The 18,473-nt window shown below is 45.4% G+C and overlaps 2 protein-coding genes and 1 long non-coding RNA gene across 3 annotated transcripts; 2 read left to right on the forward strand and 1 right to left on the reverse strand.

Annotated features, from left to right (window-relative positions):
- The first annotated feature begins 7,600 nt into the window (after window positions 1–7,600).
- Window positions 7,601–9,501, forward strand: LOC148849740 (uncharacterized). Its single transcript, XR_016099599.1, has 2 exons — window positions 7,601–8,579; window positions 8,864–9,501. It is a non-coding gene; the product is annotated as an uncharacterized LOC148849740 (long non-coding RNA).
- Window positions 9,502–10,058: 557 nt separating this feature from the next.
- Window positions 10,059–13,058, reverse strand: LOC148849741 (F-box/kelch-repeat protein At5g42350-like). Its single transcript, XM_088942588.1, has 2 exons — window positions 12,762–13,058; window positions 10,059–12,219 (listed from the first exon to the last, which is right to left on the reverse strand). Exon 2 carries the CDS (start codon window positions 11,960–11,962, stop codon window positions 10,223–10,225), a length of 1,740 nt encoding a protein of 579 aa, XP_088798714.1. The 5' UTR covers window positions 11,963–12,219; window positions 12,762–13,058; the 3' UTR covers window positions 10,059–10,222.
- A 2,833-nt stretch (window positions 13,059–15,891) lies between these two features.
- LOC148849742 (Pentatricopeptide repeat (PPR) superfamily protein) lies at window positions 15,892–18,460 on the forward strand. The gene has a single exon (XM_088947784.1). It carries the CDS (start codon window positions 16,355–16,357, stop codon window positions 18,236–18,238), a length of 1,884 nt encoding a protein of 627 aa, XP_088803910.1. The 5' UTR covers window positions 15,892–16,354; the 3' UTR covers window positions 18,239–18,460.
- Window positions 18,461–18,473: the final 13 nt, after the last annotated feature.

Raw genomic sequence — 18,473 nt, forward strand, 5'->3', positions numbered from 1 at the left:
CATTTTAATGCTTAAGAAAGGTCCCCTTCTCGGGTGTAGGCGGGCGTATTACCTGTCTCCTCGCCCGGGTTTTAAGCTTCTACACGAACTTCCTAAAGGTCCCGACGTGGAAACGGGACTACTTTGGGGTGCGAAGTGAATTGGGGTGGCCGTTCCAAACCGGGTGGGGGATGGTTGCCCCTGACGCCGGCGTTACGCTTGATAAGGAGACGGCAAAGGGCCTCCGGCAATGGGCACGGCTTGGGCTAAAATGCCATCATTATCTGACGGAGGCCAAGCTCATTGCGACCGGTCTGAGTCCAGGTAGGTTTTTTACTCGGGTTTTTGTTTTGCTCCATTCTTTCGATTTTCTCTGATGCCGAGTTGTTTCCGCAGGTGTGATGGACTCAGAAAGGAATCATGGCGAGCACCTGTTTCACGTCATGAAGAGGAGAAAGCGAGTCGCCAAACGAAATCGTGCTGAGCTGCCCCGAGATGCGGAGCCCAAGGTACCAGACTACCCGTCAGAGTATTCGCCCAGGGAGCCCGAGATGTTCCTCCAATGCAAGAAGCGGCAAGGGCCCCTTATGCCGAGGCTACTTATACGGAGGCTCTCGCTTACTCGATAAGGCCCTTCCCAATTTGGTCCGAGTTTGCCACGCCAGGCTCGGGTGCCATGATCTTACGGAGAACCAGGTCACTGATGCAGAAGTTTCACTTTTTCACTTTGGCATAGTAGTACCGAGCTACCTTTTGCTGGTAAGCTGCGGTCTGAATGTATGTGAGGTCTCTTACCTCGTCCAGTAGGTCGAGGTTGGTGTGTAACTCATCTCCATTTGTTTGAGCGTCGTATGCTAGTCGTAGTGTAGGTATTTTGATCTCTATCGGGATTACCGCTTCGGTGCCGTAGGTGACGTTAAAGGGCGTTTCTCCTGTGGCGGTTTTTTCTGTGGTTCGGTGAGCCCATAGAACACTTGGTAGCTCGTCCGCCCACAACCTCTTAGCTCGATCGAGTCGTGCTTTTAGTCCGCGGAGAATAGCTTTGTTCATTACTTCTGTCTGACCGTTTGCCTGCGGGTGTGCGACCGATGTGAAGTTCTGCTGGATTCTCATACCTTGGCACCACTCCTGAAACTTGATATCCTCGAACTGCTTGCCATTGTTGGAGACCAATACTCGAGGTAACCCGAAGCGACATACTATGTTCTTCCAAAATAAGTTATGCACGTTTCGAGCTGTAACTATTGCCAGGGGTTCAACTTCTATCTACTTTGTGAAATAATCTACCGCTACTACTAGGAACTTCCTCCCACTTGTTGCTGGTGGGAATGGCCCCAGGAGGTCGATGCCCCATTGCGCAAAGGGCCATGGATTGGTGAGGTACTTGAGCTCGGTGGCAGGCTTATGGTGGATATTGGCATGCTTCTGGCACTTGTCGCATTTTCTGACGAGCTCTGCCTTCATCGTTGGCCAGTAGTATCCTTGTCGAAATGCCTTTTGGGTGAAGGCCCTGCCCCCCAGGTGTCCGCCGCACAGACCTTCATGAGTGGCACAGAGTACGAGCTCGGATTCAAGAGGTCGCAAGCAACGTAGGTAAGGGAGCGTATAGGACCGTCGGTACAACTGTTCGTCTATTATGACATATTTGGCTGCCTGGAGCTACACCCTGCTGGCTGCATTGCGGTCCGTAGGGAGGGTTCCATCTAGTAAGAAGCTTGCGAGTGGGTCATCCAGCTTGGCTCTGCTTCAAGGACGGGAGCGACCTCCTCTGCCCCACCGAGAATGCTAGGCCGAGGTAAGTCCTCTACGTACACGGTTCTCGTGGTGTTGTGACTCGTGCTAGCTAACTGGGACAGGGCATCGACCTCAGTGTTCTCTAACCTCAGGATTTGCTTGATGAAGTGTGACTGGAAGTTGAGAAGAGCCTCCTTTACTTTTGCCAAGTATGCGATCATAGTGAGCTCGTGTGCTTCATATTCGCCCGTAACCTGGTTGACCATGAGTTGGGAATCACTGCAGATAACTATGTGTGTTGCTCTTACCTTTTGCGCTAGATCCAGCCCAACTATCAGTGCCTCGTACTCCGCCTCGTTGTTGGATGCTGTGAACTCAAAGCGTAGTGCGTATTCCAATTTCGTGCCACCCGAGCCGCATAACACTATTCCAATCCCGCTGCCCTGCAAGTTCGAGGAGCCATCTACGTGAAGGATCTAGGGTTCCTCATCCCATTTCGCGTTTGGCCTAACCAGGAGAGATGTCACACTGGTTGTTACTTCACGGGGCTCAGACCCTACTGGCTTGAGAGCTCCGGGCTCACCCGAATTGGGGATCTCGAGCTCAACCAGCACAGGGGCTTCTAGGCTAAACGTGCACTCGACGATAAAATCTACCAAGGCTTGGGCCTTAATAGCAGTTCATGGTTTGTACTGGAGGTCGTACTCGCTGAGCTCGATGGCCCACTTTGTTAGTCGACCGGAAACCTCGGGCTTGAGTAAGACTTGCCTCAAAGGTTTGTCAGTCAAGATGATGATGGTGTGAGCCTAGAAATATGAACGAAGTTTCCGAGCTGCAATTACCAGTGCGTACGCTAACTTTTCTATCTGCGGGTATCTCGTCTTTGCTCCCTGCAGAATTTTACTAATGTAATAGACGGGCCGTTGGACCTGATCTACTTCTTTTATTAGTACCGAACTTAACACTTCGTCGCTTGCCGAGAGGTACAATTCTAAGACCTCGCCCTCCTCGGGCCTGACTAAGGTTTGCACACTAGCGAGGTAGCTTTTTAGCTCGACGAACGCGAGCTAGCAGTCTCAGGTCCATTCGAACCCTTTGCCTTTGAATGCCTTAAAGAAAGGCAGACAACGGTGCGCTGATTTGAGGCAGACAACGGTGCGCTGATTTGGACATGAAGCGGCTCAGAGCAGCTATGTGGTCGTTTAGCCTCTGAACCTCTTTTACTTTTCGGGGTAGTCTCATATCTAGGATGACCTTTATCTTGTCTGGGTTGGCCTTAATACCGTGCCGGTTGACAATGTACCCTAGGAAATTACCTGATGTGACACCAAAGGCACATTTGTTGGGGTTCAATTTGATGCTAAATTGGCGCAGAATTTGGAAGACAAAATCTAAGTCTTGTATTAATTCCTGTGAAAACTGCGTCTTGACGACCATATCGTCTACATAGCATTCTACTTTCGTGCCAATTAAGGGCCGAAACAACTTATTTACAAGTCTTTGGAAGGTCGCCCCAACATTCTTCAGTCCGAAGGGCATGACCTTATAGCAGTACATGTCGCCCCAGCATTTTTCGGACTGGTCCATTCTGATTTGGTTGTAGCCTAAGTAGGCGTCCAAGAAGTTTAGCAACTCATGTCCTGAGGTCGCGTCCACTAGGCGGTCAATTCTTCGGAAGGAGAAGCAGTCTTTTGGGCAAGCTCGGTTCAGGTCAGTGTAGTCGACGCACATGCGCCACTTGTCGTTTGCCTTTTTCACCAGCACTGGATTGGCTATCCAACTCGAGTACTGAACTTCCCTTATGAAGTCCGCTGCGAGGAGCTTTTCGACCTCCTCGTCGACTGCCCTCCAGCGTTCCGGGGCTAGGCTGCGTTTCTTCTGTCTAATGGGTCTGACTACAGGGTCAGTATTAAGCTTGTGAGTTGAGGCTAGGGTCAATACCGGGCATATCGACCACGGACCATGCAAAAATATCTGAATTTCAAAGTAAGAAACTCACCAGTTCGGTTCGTAGAGGCTCCTTGACGGAAGCACCGATCTGTAGCATTCGAGCCGGATCCGTAGCCGAAGTCGGGATTGAAACCGTTTCTTCTGTGGGCAAAGCTCGTTCCTCGCCCTGCTCCATAGGCCGCTCTAGCTCAAGGTCGTCGACCGCCTTGGTTTTTCCCTTAAGGGCGGCAACATAACACTTGCGGGACTCAAGCTGGTCGCCCCGCGCTACCCCTACATCGAAGTCTGTAGAGAACTTCATTGCTAGATAGTAGGTGGAGACCACTATGCGTAATTGGCCGCCCTATTATGGCATTGTACGGGGAGGGGGTCGCGATCACCAAGAAATCGTGGTTGAGTCTCACCGCACAAGGCCATGTGCCGACTTCCACATGTACTGTTATTTTTCCAAGGGGCATGACTTCCTCACCACTAAAGCCCACCAGAGGAGTGTTCGTGGGCTTCAACTCGCTTCTCTGCAACTGAAGTTGGTAAAATGCCGACTTGAAGAGGATGCCTGTCGAGCTACCTGAATCCACGAGTACGCGCCTGACTTCGAAGTCGTTGATCCTTAGTTTTATGACAAGCGCGTCATCGGGGGGTAGTGGACACCTCGTGCGTCGTCTTTGTGAAGAAGATTGGTTCTTCTGTTCTTCTCGGGCTGCTTCGCGAACTGGCATCCGAGCCACTGTTGAAGTACAACCTGCTACCACCGAACCTCCCACTATTACGTGGATGGTTCCCCGAACTGGCCTCTCTTCCGGAGGCTGCCTCTGTGATGGTTCGACTGCATGTTCCTAGATTCGGGAGCATCCTTACCGTGCTCCCCTTGTCGGCCTATCTTATTATTATTATTATTATTATGCTGTACAAAATTTCTCAAGTACCTGCGATGGATGAGTCCCTCTATCTCGTCTCGGAGACTATTACACTGTTCGGTACTATGACCGTGATTTCTATGGAAACTATAGTACACATTTTTATTTCTCTCATTTGAGTTCCCCTTTAGGCGAGGTGGCCACTTTACGTATGGGGCGTCTTTGATCGTCATCAAGATCTCAGTCCGCCTTGTGTTCAAGGGTGTGTAGTCTGTCCAAGCTGCTAAGGGAGCTCGGGGCGGCTGGCTTGGCCTCGCTTCCTAGGCCGGGTTTTTTCTGTCACCTGGGTTAGAGGGCTCGCCTTCTCTTTTCCTTTTATCGACCCCGCCTTCGGTCCTTTGGTTGATCTCTTCCTCTGTTCTCATGAACTTGTCTGCGAACTTAAGGAATTCGGCGATGGTCGCGGGCTGGCTCGCTACCATGTGCCATTTGAACTCCTTGTGTGTTACTCCTCTCTTGGCCGCCGCGAGCTGTACCGTGGGGTCCAATCACGGTATCTGTAAACACGCGTCATTGAACCGCTTGATGTAGCCCCGGATGGGCTCTCCTTCCCTCTGAACCACTCCAAAGATGCTTTCCTCGGTTCTGGGGCTCCGCTTGTTGGTAACGAAGTGTGCGGTGAAAACCTGCACAAACTGGGTCCAGCTTCTTATTGACCCGGGGGCTAAGTTCCTGTACCAGGTGCGGGCCACCCCCTTGAAAGTGGTGGTGAAGGCCACACACATGCACGACTCACTGGGTCTTGCCAGGTGCATTTGGGATTGGAAGGCATCAACGTGGTCCTTGGGGTCGAAGGACCCATCATACTTGTCTAAAGGGGGGAATTTGAAGTCTCTGGGCATGGGGACTTCAAGGAGTCCTGATGAGAGGGGGGAAGGAACTGGGAGAATAGGGGTAGCTTTTACCTTGTCCGAGCTTGTCTCTTCTTTACCTCTGAGCTCGATGGGCCCAGAATGTTGGTAGTCCGCTGCTAAGGCGCTGAATCGGTTCTCTGTGAGTGGGAACTCAGGCTTAGAGCGCCGAGGTGCTAACTTTGCGAGCAAGGTTCTAGACCCGCCTGTGAGCTACGAGGCGGGGGTGATTCTTCTTTCCCTTCAGTCCGGGGATGAGGCCTGACTGTTAGGGGGATTCTGAAGCCGGGAGGCTTCTCCTCGGTGACGACGTCCATCCTGGGGGGAAGCCTTGACCGGTTTTGGGGCAGGATGCCGCGGTGGAAGCTGCGGTTGATTGATAGGCAGTTGGGGAAATTGCTGCTAGTAGTGATATTGAGAGAGGTGGTGTAGTACTTGGTGCTGCTGGAGCTGATGCTGCTGAAACTGCTGCATTTGGGCTTGCATTGCCCGCATGCACTGCATCAGGTCATCAAACTGGCTCTGGCTAGTTGCCAGGGGGATAGCAGTTGGTGGCGCATTTAGGCTGGGGATCCCATCCACCGGAAGGGGGATGGTGATCTGCCCGATGCACACCACGGGGACTTGAAGTTGTTCCCTGCATTCAGGCTGGTGATCATCTCCATGCCACATCCGGCGTTGCTGGAAGAAGCCATGAATGTTGGGGTTTTTTGGAGAAAAAAGAGGTTATGAGAGTTTTAGAGGGAGGCTTTTGGAAGCGTTTCCCACAAACGACGCCAATTGATGGTGCGCAATCCGGCCGATCTTAGCTGTCAACGACCTTGCCTCTAACTGGAGCAATAGGGGGGCCTGAAATGGAGAAGAAGGTAGGGAATCTTCGGGGAGGAACCCGATGAGATTGCTCTGAAGCTCAAGTTAGTATTCTCCAAGACAAGATAAAACCAGATGGCGCGAAGTTCACATACCTTGTTCTTGGGGGGTAGGGAGCCTTTTATAACCACCTCGCGCACTCACTCCCAAGCTTTTGTCAGGTCGGATATGACTTCACGCTCCTGCCAGTTCAGGTGTCATCACCTCTGTTGGGACAGAACTGCCACTGCTCTCTTTGTCGGAGCCATCCCTACAACTGGAGATGGCGGTGGCAGGTGGCGGTGGCAAGTGGCTGTTGAAGTGCGGCTGTCAAGTGTCAGATCCCAAGTCAGTTAGGTGCGCCGCCCCTGGGTACGGACTTCCTCGGTGTCAGGCGTTGTACGATTGTTTAGTTTGGCGTCATCAAGGCGAAGTGCTGGAGTGGTGAACAATCCCAAGTCGAATAGAGGTGTGTCCCGAATTGCCATGAGGCAGGCCGGTTCAGATTATTGCCCTTTGTGTTTGTAAGGCTTGGGGTTAAAGGGAGAGCTCCGACTCCTTGCGGGGAGCTCGGGCTCCTTGTAGGGAGTTCAGACCGTTGGTTCCTCCTTTCGGAGCTCACGCCTTGGGCGTGCTGTTGTGCCGAACTGTTGCCTTTACCACGTGTTGAGTGATTATGAGGTCGGGCCAAATCTTCCTTCATCAGATTCGTTGATGCCAGGTAGGACGTTTCCTAGAGCAACAACAATTTTTTTCTGTTTGGTATCAATGCTACAGGAAGCGCTTTCAACACTTCTACCCATTATCCAGTCCACATCACTGCCCCGTTGGCAACAACGAAGTGCAACTCTGAGAAACACCAAATTTGACATTGCTCCAAGCCATGCCTTCCCGATTTCCAAGGCATGGCTTGAAATACTGTTTTATATGAAAAAACAACTCCAAACAAATGACTCTTTCTTGGATCACCATTTTTTCGTACGTAGCGCTGATGTAACACCGTTTTCTGGAGGTAAGGCAACGGCTCCAAACAGATGCCTAGTTACTCCTAGAGATATACCAATGGATACTTTCTTTGAATTTAATGAGAAAACTCAATTGTAAGGTCTGTCTGATTACTCCCATAAATACCAAGGTGCCAGCTAACCCTGTCAGTGATGTCTCTATGTGGTTATAGCAGCGACCTGGGATCCAATCCTGCGGGTCGGGGGATCTAGGGCATTTCATCATACAGAGCAGCAGCTTTCTCAATTCTGTTTAGAAATATTTCAAGAAAATTAAAAGGTTCTTAATATTCCTTTTTAGGGTAAATTAAAAAGACACCCTATACTATAGGGTCTGTGAGAAAGACTCTCCCATACTTTGTTTTGGGACAAAGACCCCCTATGACCGTGAGACAAAAACCCCCTTCCTTTACTCCATGTTAAAATTCACTTTTTAATCCCATATTAGCATTGTTATAAATATTCGAATAATTGGGAAAAACACTGTTCATCTTCCCCAACGTCATGATACACGATCAGGCGGCGAAAAACACTGTTCATCTATCAAACAACGTCTCTCCTTTTATTTCTCTACTCCACTTGCTCATTGGTTCAGAACTTCATTCAGATCTCTCTAGCCAGCGACAAAGCGGCTTCTTCTCTTCTGCTGCTTCCGCTGAAAATGACTGCCCACCTTCTGCATCGGCTACTCTTGTTTTTATTAAGCCAAAACGTTGCTCCTCCGATCAGCTTTTGTCGTTGATTTTGTCTTCAACGGCTTCAGTTCGCCTGACCTTTTATTCTACGGCACAGCAACGCTCGAATCCCGTCTGCTCATCCTGCATAGCTCGTATTCAACGTCTTCGTCTCTGTGGCAAAAAGCCTACTTATTCTAGACCCATCGGCGTACGAGTAGTCGTAGCGGCAAGTACTGTAGAGGCGAATGTGGTTACAGGGCTGGTGTTTCACCGGAGCAAATGTGATTGAATGGCGAGCCAAAAAGGCCGAGCCTGGAGGGTGTTTGCTACAGTTCCAGCAAGCAGAGCACTTCGACCCAGACGAGATCGCTGCCTGTATCCGCCACAAGGAGGAGGCTCTGAGGTGGGGTTCCGATCCTGAAATCGACGAAATACTGGCGAGCTCATTGATGACAGCCCTCTTAGATTACAGTCAACGCTCTCAGCCCTCTTAGATGATCCCATTCTCGCTGACGTCCTGAAGAAACCCACACTTTCCGATGTGGACAACCTTGTCACCTTGGAAATGGGCAGCGCTATGACAATTTCCGTCCTTAAAATGGACGGCACAACCTTTCGGTACCCACCTTCCTCTCCTCCTCATTAATTCACTGCTTCATGCTCGTGGTTGCCACATTTTAGCGAACACATTACTTACGATAGGAAAAGACAAAGAAGAAGGGTCCTAAGGACAGGGTTCACAATTCACGTCTTATTCTTGAAATAGTTTCTTTTCTTTCCCTTTTTGAGTAAATTCTCTTGATTTCTAGTGATCTGACTGACCTAACTAATTAAAGAGTAGCAGAATGCATTTAGCTTTTTGTTGGCTTTGGTTTACTAACTAGTTGAGCCTTCTTGATGAGGATGCGGCTGTGCTGAGGATCTGAAGTTAGCTATCAAAAAGAAAACAAATGTGACGGAGCAGTCACAGATGGAACATCGATGCGCCGGAGATAATGGGAGCCTTGAAGGCTCTACAGCTGCGCAGGGCCAAGAAATGAACAGAGAGACGCTCAGAGTCCAAAGAGAGAGCTTGTGTTGGGAAAACAAACGGGTTTCTGTGAAGCAATCTAGTTTCAAGTATTCGACTTAGCTGCTGTTGTTGAAAGCAGCCTGGGTGTTAATGAAAGAGGAGAGAAAGTGGAAGGAGAAGAAGAGAAATCGGGGGAGAGGGATGTGAAAGAATCCGAAGTTGAATGAATTACCACCACTGTTGTTTATGCATGTGAGGTCCGAAACATGAATGCTATTTTTCTCTCAATTGTCCTTACGTATGGGGATTAAAAAATATTGTAACCTCTCTTTCCAAAAAAATCAATACACCAAGCACTACACTTAGATTTATTGGATTTGTTGCTAAAAGAATCGGTTACATTTTTCATATGATCTCCCCTTATAGATAGGACTAAAAAAATCGAACAGAGTTCTTTTTGTATCACTTCGCCACTTTTCTTTTTGATTGACTTGATTTTTTTATTAATTTATAAATTTCCTTTTTTGGAAATTGATTACTTTTTCTTATTTCAATTGAAATTTCCAATAAGAAAGATACTTATTAGAATTAGGTCCCAGGTCTCATGTCAATTGAGAAATACCTCGTTTGTTGCAACGCTTCCTAAAAAAAGGGGTTCCATTGGACTAAGGGCGGGAAGGAAGAAAGCAAGTGGATCCGCTAATTCTTCAGCAGATTTCAATGGAAAACTCATGGAAGAAGGTCTTTGTCTCATGGTCATATTACAGGGAGGTCTTTGTCACAGACCCTATAGTACAAGGGGGTCTTTGTAATTTATCTTTTTTTTAAATTACTACCATTCCGTGGCTCAACCAATTTGTTTTCCAAATAAGCTAATGAATAAGGATAAATAAAGTAAATAAATACTTAAAGCGGGAATCATGCGATTAAAAAAGGGGCATCCAGCAGAACAACAAGCTGAATTACAAGCAATAAAAACCAAAAGGATGTTCCGCACTGACGAAGACAAACTTACTGTAATAAAAGGGCATACAGAAACAGAATCAATTTCTACTCTTGGTGATCAATTTACGTGAGAAGGCAAGGAAGAGAAAAGAATGCATCTATTAAGAATTTCGATCAGAAATTGCAACGACAAGCATACCAAGATACAGATGCCTAAATAGAAAATTTGATGTGAGAAAGGACATTGTGCGAGCACTTAAGAACCCAAACATTCTTCATGAGTCACAAAGTTCGACCAAGTACTCTACAGATGTAGCACTGCCATTGACTTGGTTATGCAAGATGAAGCATCCAGTTCATGTGCCACATGCTTCCTGGAGATACGGCTCCACTTAGATCCCACATATGATACATCAAAAACAGTAAGGAAGTCCAACACCTGACCAAATATCTTGAACATCTCAACCCCAAATATACAGTTCCTATCTGCAACAAATGCAGCATTCCAGTCCATGGGTGCATCAGGATGTCTAGAAACCTCCGTCCATGTAAGAAACATAAGATCTAGCTCCCACAGTTTCCTAATGGCTTTCTCTCTCCTACCTAGCTGGCCATCCCTTTCACACCAGGAGACAGAGAGCATGAAAAGCCTGCCATTGCAAGAAATGAGCTTTGGGCAATACTCATGAAGACGGGGAGGGGGCCGAGCAGTCCTTATAACAATCCAGACTCTCCTTTCTAAGTCATAGGCGGCAAGCTTGTCAGTCTCAGAATAAACATAAAACTTCCCATCACAAACAACCCCAGAACAAGGAACACCAAAATCTCTGGGCAGCCTTGGGATGTCCATCCATTTGTTTGATACTGGATCATAGATCTCCCCAGAATCCAGAGGCTCATCCCAAGATCCTAGACCACCTACGGCAATCAGAATAAACCTCTTACAACCATCCAGGTTGGGCCGATTGCCTTGTTTGGCAATAATGGATGGCTTTCTCTTTGGTTGCAACAAAGTTTCATCTTCATTGAAAGCATCCCTGAGTTGTCGTCTGAGCGAAAGCCTGTGAGGATCCTCATAAACATTTGATATACCACCAATCCGTGACCTGGGAAAGCGCCAATCTTGCCGGTCTTGCCAACTTTGGAAGATGGGGCAATCAGAACTGACCTCAAAAACACCTAAAACAGGAACCGACCTTGCATGTTTCATAGATGCTACTTTGCGGAACGATCTGGTTATAGGGCTGAATATGAATACACCTCTGTGTGTCTTGAATGAGCTCTTATCAACCTTTCCAAAGTTGTTCAAGCTAGAACAACCTCCAACAACATAAACTTCATCCCCAATACTGGCAACCGAGAACAGAAATTTCCCCTTCAGAATATCAGCATCGATTCGATGCCACTGATCAAGAGCTACATCCAAAGCGTGTATCTGTCCACTGCAATAACCATCCTTTACAACACCAAACAGAAATAACCATGGACTCTGATACAAACCTTCATGCCTCATTTGCATAAACCGTGGTGTGGTAGTCAAAGATCTCCATTTCTTGCAGACCAGGCGAGCAGTCATGAGACCGGCCAATGGAAGCCTCACCAAGCACATTTCTAAAATGTCATCGGGAAGCAAAAAATCTATTCTATCACTTGGTACTGCTTCTTCAAGTTCCTTCTCCTTTTTACTATTTCTCTTCCACAACCTCTCTGACACCCTATATGAAAAACAATCAACTCTAGTTTCTTCGGTACCACAGATTGGTTGGTATCCTTTCCATTCATCACCAGAATTCGACCTCTTTCTGGCAACTCCATCCCCAAGCTCTTCGCTCATGTCAGCACATACTTTGCAGCCGCCACCCCTCCCATACAAGCCAAGGCATCCTGAAAAGACGCTTCTCTGGTTTCCATCTTCCTCACCTTCTCCTCTACGACTTTTTTTACTCCACCTCTGACTAACAGTTCTTACAAGGCTTTTTGACACACTCAAATCCTTGAAATCCCGTTGAAGAGATGTTTCTCCGATCACCCTCCCAATTGTCATTCTGCTATCTGATCCTTTTCCAAAATCATCATTGAGAAGTGCAGTCTTACCAATACTACATGATCACTTGCGTCTACCAATAGTCGTCATCTCCAAAACTCTCAGAACCCTACCCCCTGAACCTTATGCCCGTTCTCTATCATTCCAAATATGAGACAATAAACAAAAATGGGGAACAGTAGCTAAGCTAGCTCCGTCATCAAAGAAAAAACTTGCCTTCGCAGAAACGCAATTGATCTCGTCTCGATAACCAAATCCTGACATTCCAAAAGAAAACAAGAGCGTCAAATTTGGGGAATCCAAGTCCAACTAGCAGAAACATACACATAAACGTTCTTAATGAGTAGGAAATCTACCCAAAAAACTGAGAAACAAAAGTCAACGTTCTACTTCCAAGAAACGATAAATTTCCTCGGTTTACAAGATCCGGAAAGATCAAAGCGTCAATAACACACAATCTAGAAAGCATGGACAGATTTAAATTAGTTATTAGAACGAAACTGTCGAAAATCCAAAAAGAAGAAGTAAGAAAGAATGATCAAATACAAAATCAGGTCCAGGAATTCATTTCCAAAATCATTGAATACCCAAATAAAATTACTATTTCATAGTTCATACCAAAATAACAAGAAAACATGCAATTGTAATGTTATTTAACAGTTCAATGAAGAAATTGAACCACGTCAAATATATAAACCCTTCTTTTAGACATGAAGCCTCAACTGTGAATTAAGAGCACAAGAACAAATTCAAACTAGAAAATCAAAACCGCGATATGAAATTGAACAGGAAAACTTGCCTTCCAAGGCGCCACATCAGCTTCAGAGCTCAAATCATCACATCTATTTGTGTTAGCGAAATTTATAACCGAGAACGGGATTTTGTTATAATTAACAGCTCTACTTTTTGTAGTGACCCAGGTATGAACCCGTGAATGCTATCTAGCTAGGGTTTACAGGGATAATAAAAAAAGAAAAAAGACGGTCAAGACTGTTATCTGGATTGCCTGGTACTCCTGCCCGTTGGGTCGCTTGCTTGGTACTGCAGCGTATCAGCGGCGTCTCTCCGCCCCTCTTTCGGCGCGCATATATATTCTGGCCTTTCTGCCTATCTGGGTTTTGTTTGTTGGGGCGCTGTTGACTGTTGTTTGTTTGCTGAACGGCTCGACTAGCAAAGTCCGAAGAGCAATGTTTTTTTCGAGATCACATCTGCGCCTCACATAGAGCCCTACAACGCTCTATATATTCTCAATACACGGTTGGGATATGCTTTAGTGTCACGGGGTTAGACGCTGGAGCCCCGTGCGGCACTCGAGAACACTTGTAATAATAGGGCGTTAGTGAGCCCTCTGTGAGGCGCAGATGTCGTTTTTTTCTGCTTTTTTGCTGTGAGTCATCAGTTGCCTTAAGATCGGCTTCAGTCAGTGCAACGCTCGTTTGAACAGCCTTGCATCGGAAACATTTCGGTATTTCTGTGCTTTATTTTATGAGGAGATTTTCATAATGCAAGACCGTTGAAACGGGTTCTGCATTGATTGAATCCCGTTTCGTTTTTTGTTCCACGTGGGATGCCCTTCTCACTTTTCCTCTCTGTTGCCTGTGACTGGAGGAGACCGAATCTGTTTCTCATATCGGGTGCCTCACACGCACATCCTATCATGTATTTATCATTTTTTGAGATCATCTCTGGTACTGATTGTGAGATATTTTTAATGCACGGTGGATATACATGTAAAGCGCCCACTTGTAAGGAGCAAATCCCGTCTCGACTGCGAGATGAACAGAAGTCAGCGCTCTGTGAGGAATACATCGGGAATTAATCGGACGACGGTTAATTGCCCAAAAAAATCGTATGGCATTAATCAAGTACCAATGTGTGGGTGTGTGTCATATTATTACACAGAAACAGGATGAGAAAAGAGAATCTAACACGATCAGACGGCTGATCAGTTCCAGTTGACTTTTCAGCATTGCAGTAGCATTGGACATTGGTGCGGTGGTGCCTGCAGCAGCATTGCAAGTTGAAAGTTGGAACAATTTTGACCGCCACTCTGTCTCTGTTTTATCACATAACCATGGAGGCATGGACCATGGTCATTCGACAGCCAGCAGTTTACTCGATTTGCCTCTGGCCAATCTATGTTTTTTATTTTTAAGGTCACTGTCATATTCAAAAGTTCTGTATTTTTCAACGATATTTAAAGCCATTATGTTCCAGAGAATCATATCGTTGATAGGTTTATCTAATTGAGTCTATGAAGTTATTGTGATTTATCATCTCTTTTATCCTTTTTGAAATTTGAAAGAAAATAGAGGCTAAAAGAGTTACAGGATATCTTTTTAAATATTTTTTAGAAATTCAGGGCATGTTACTAAAGGTTTTAAGTCCTTTTCCGAAATTTCTTCACATGTTGATAAAAATATGAAATTTACTCCATTAAACATAAAATATAACAAAAAAAAAAGGGGAATTGGAATACAATAACGCAAAGACATGGTATCAAAAAATATTAACAACCAATCAAACGACATCATAAAAGTAATAATCAATCAGGTGGGTTCTATCAAAATTCACGGGAGGTTGCAATTGGTCAAAACCATTTTGGTATCATGTATGTTTGCCATAATATAATATATTAAAAAAAAGGAAAATATTTAATATCAGGGAAAACATATGATGCTGGAAATATATGATATCGGGAACCAACCTGGCCTAATTTATTTTGGACAAAATCATATAACCAAAACCAACGTAATTAGTTCGGTTATATCGAATGTATGTATGCCGAATATATGAACCTGACCCATCGAAAGTCATACTAGTCCTTAGGAACGGGAATATGGTGGGGCAGGCCGAGTTAGCTTTTTTGTCTTCTTTTATTTAAAACATCCTTTATTTATCGATAGTGACTTTTTGTTACCCATGCATGCTTATTGTTTGAATATTTAATGATAATTTAATGTTCGGTTGAATTACATTAATAAAGTTTTAAGATTATTCAATAAAAAAAAGTAGATAGGAATTTGATCAAATGGGCTAAACATAACCTAAAATGCAATAATTGGGTTAGGCTGACAAACTCAACCCCGTGCATTGCACGGGTTATGACCAGTAATATATAATATTGGGAGCCTGAACCATGCCCTTCATTATAGGAGCTAGGGAGCTAAGCCTGATTAGCCATGCATCGCACGGGGCTGATGTTAAAACTTGGCCATGTTTTACGGGGAATCATAATCAAAACATGCATGTCATGCATATTTCAAGTTCCAATTTTATAACTTCCTACTCTGCAAATTTCAGGAGAAAGCAACCTTGAGAATGTGAGAAGAATTTAGGAGGTAGAGGTTGAAGAGGAGGGATGGGTAGACCGATAGAGTAGCAAAGACTATTCACGTAGCTATGCATCAATTGGTACAAATACAGCTGTGCTTATTGCTATGGCCGCTCTGGGTCGGTCATCTTGCAGCCTATCTCCTCCTATATAGGTATTTCAAAAAAACCGTTTCCCAAAACCACAGACCATGCTTTTCAAAATTGGACCAGGCCAGACTGGAAAAATTAGGAACCGGCCAGGCCATTTTTCTTTAAAATTGGAATTTTCTCAAAAAGACATTGATTTTGGTCAGTAAATCGCTGACCCGGGTGGTTTACCATTCAAATAGTTTTGACCATTTTTTTATGTTTTTGTTAGAACGGACCAACCATTCGACTCGAAAATTAGACCCTGATCTATTCGTTCTTTGGGTCGATTTAGAAAACCTTGCCACAAACAACGTTTTATCTCTTCCAAAACCTGTCAGGGTCATATCACAATGGAGTATAGACCTCAAGCTTAGCTCATCTAAAACGATGAAAACTTGGCAATTCCGTCGCATCAGTGGTCTAGTGGTAGAATAGTACCCTGCCACGGTACATACCCTGGTTCGATTCCCGGCTAGTGCAAATCACCTTTTTATTAGTTCTCTCTATTCTTTTGTGGTTTCGTAGTTCGTGGATTCGTGCAATAATGTACTTATGTACGTACTACATACCGTTTGACGGAAAAGTGAAATCTTCAGCTACAATCCAATGAAACGGTGCTACAGATGATCGGCCACAGTGACAATCATTTCAAATTTCAATGGGGTCGAATCTTCTCTCAGTTGTCTGATCCAATCGTCGAGACTCGAGAGTATGGCTAGCAGGGTAAGGTGTGACACCGCGCAACCCAATTGAAATCGCGATCGGCAATTCCATAGATATAGGCTAGCAATTAGTAAATAGCCTAATATGGTTCGTTCTGATTGTAAAGGCACATTTTATACTTTCTGTCTGTTGAAGGAGCGGGAAAAAGCGTAGCTTTAGAAAACGAACCAGAGAGAACAGTCGTCGACCGTTGGGCGGCCGTCCATGCCCAGCGTCTCCAATACCACAAAACTGGCCATCTTCTCTGCAACCCATCCAAGAATTCTTCTCAGATTTCAATCGAGACCCTTCTCATCTTCCTCATTCCTATCTCATCAGCATATTGCCCATCTCATCCTTGATCAGAAATCTCCATCTCAAGCCCTCCAGACCTTCAGATGGGCCGCCAAACTCCCGAATTTCATCCACAATCAATCCACCTACAGAGCTGTGATCCACAAGTTGTGCACCTTTCGGCGATTTGAAACTGTAAAGGAGCTGCTCGACGAAATGCCTGGTTCAATAGGGTGTCCCCCTGACGAAGACGTCTTTGTCACGATTGTCCGAGGGCTTGGTCGGGCCCGGATGACTCGAGAAGCGACTAAGGTACTTGATTTGGTTGCTCGATTTGAAAAGGACCCGTCTTTGAAAATATTTAATTCGATACTGGATGTTCTTGTGAAGGAAGATATTGATTTCGCTAGGGACTTTTATAGGAAGAAGATGATGGGATGTGGAATTCAGGGTGATGATTATACTTTTGGGATCTTGATGAAGGGTCTCTGCTTGACGAATAGAATTACCGATGGTTTTAAGCTTTTGCAACTGATGAAATCTCGAGGCATTACGCCAAATACCGTGATTTATAACACCTTAATCCATGCCCTTTGCAAGAATGGAAAGACTGGGAGAGGTCGCAGTTTGATGAGCGAGATGATGGAGCCTAACGAGGTCACTGTCAATGTTCTGATATCGGCATATTGTCGGGATGGAAATCTGGTTCAAGCCCTCGTGCTGTTGGAGAAGAGCTTCTCTCTAGGGTTTGTACCTGATGTCGTTACAATTACCAAGGTGGTTGAAATTCTCTGTAACGAAGGTCGTATTAGAGAGGCTGTTGAGGTTTTGGAAAGAGTGGAGGAGAAAGGTGGCACAACCGATGCCGTGGCTTACAACACTCTGATTAGGGGCTTTTGTAAATTAGGGAAAGCAAAGGTTGGGTGTCGATTCTTGAAGGAAATGGAGAGTAAAGGCTGTCTTCCCAACGTACACACATACAACGCATTGATCTCTGGTTTCTGCGAGTCTGGAGATTTTGATTCAGCTCTTGATTTGTTTCGTGAGATGATAATAGATGGGATTAACCCGACTTTTGGCACATATGACACATTGGTCAGAGGCATGTGTTCAGGAGGAAGAATGGAAGATGGGTTTAAGATTTTGGGTCTAATGGAAGAAAGTAAAGGGGGTTCAGGAGGTCAAATTAGTCCTTATAATGGTGTCATATATGGTCTATACAAGGAAAACCGTTTGGATGAGGCACTTCAGTTTCTCACCAGGATGAGAGGTTCTTTTCCAAGAGCTGTTGATAGGAGCCTGAGAATATTGGGTTTCTGTGAGGAGGGGAATATGGAGGAAGCAAAGAGGGTCTATGATCAGATGATCCGGGAAGGTGGTATTCCTAGTGCTCTTGTCTATGATCGATTAATTGGCAAATTGTGCCAAGGAGGCGATGTGAGGGTGGCATTTGACCTAATAAATGATATGATTGATCATGGTTATTTTCCCATTGCATCTACATTCAATGAGCTCATCAGTGGGTTTTGCAAGCAAGGTAAAGTAGGAAGTGCTTCAAAGTTCATGGAGGAGATGGTTGAGAGAAGATGTTTAACTGATACAGGAAGCTACAGTCCCCTTATTGATGCTCTTTGTAAGAAGGGTTATTTTGAAAAAGCTGTGGTGCTTCTGCTGCACATGGTAGATAGAGGTGTTACTCCCGATTATTTTATATGGAACGCTTTGCTTCTCTGTTTGAGTCAAGAAACAATGTGGTTGGAAAGTAGAAACATCCCTCGTGTAAGTAACCTTTTAAACTGGATTCATGAGAATTAATCAAATTCATTGAACCCGTCCTTTGCAGTTAATTGTTGCTATAGCTAATGAAATCATAAAGTGTGAAGAATCGACTCCCCAACCCCAGGTAACCATCAATGCAAAATGATGTTGATGTGATAATGCATAGAAAATTGTAATGTGAAAACATCATGCTGTCACCGTTTTTGTGCTTGAATCTAATTCCAGATGTAAAACATGGCTATGAACTCATTTCTGTTCTCCCTTTTCTGTA

The sequence above is a fragment of the Nelumbo lutea genome, chromosome 5, assembly GCF_056320005.1.
Source record: "Nelumbo lutea isolate HS-2025 chromosome 5, American lotus-T2T, whole genome shotgun sequence".
Lineage (NCBI taxonomy): Eukaryota > Viridiplantae > Streptophyta > Magnoliopsida > Proteales > Nelumbonaceae > Nelumbo > Nelumbo lutea.

What these genes read in the sequence shown, in the direction of transcription:
- LOC148849741 (XM_088942588.1), bottom strand. Translation starts at nt 11,962, where the DNA reads ATGACAATTGGGAGGGTGATCGGAGAAACATCTCTTCAACGGGATTTC.
- LOC148849742 (XM_088947784.1), top strand. Translation starts at nt 16,355, where the DNA reads ATGCCCAGCGTCTCCAATACCACAAAACTGGCCATCTTCTCTGCAACC.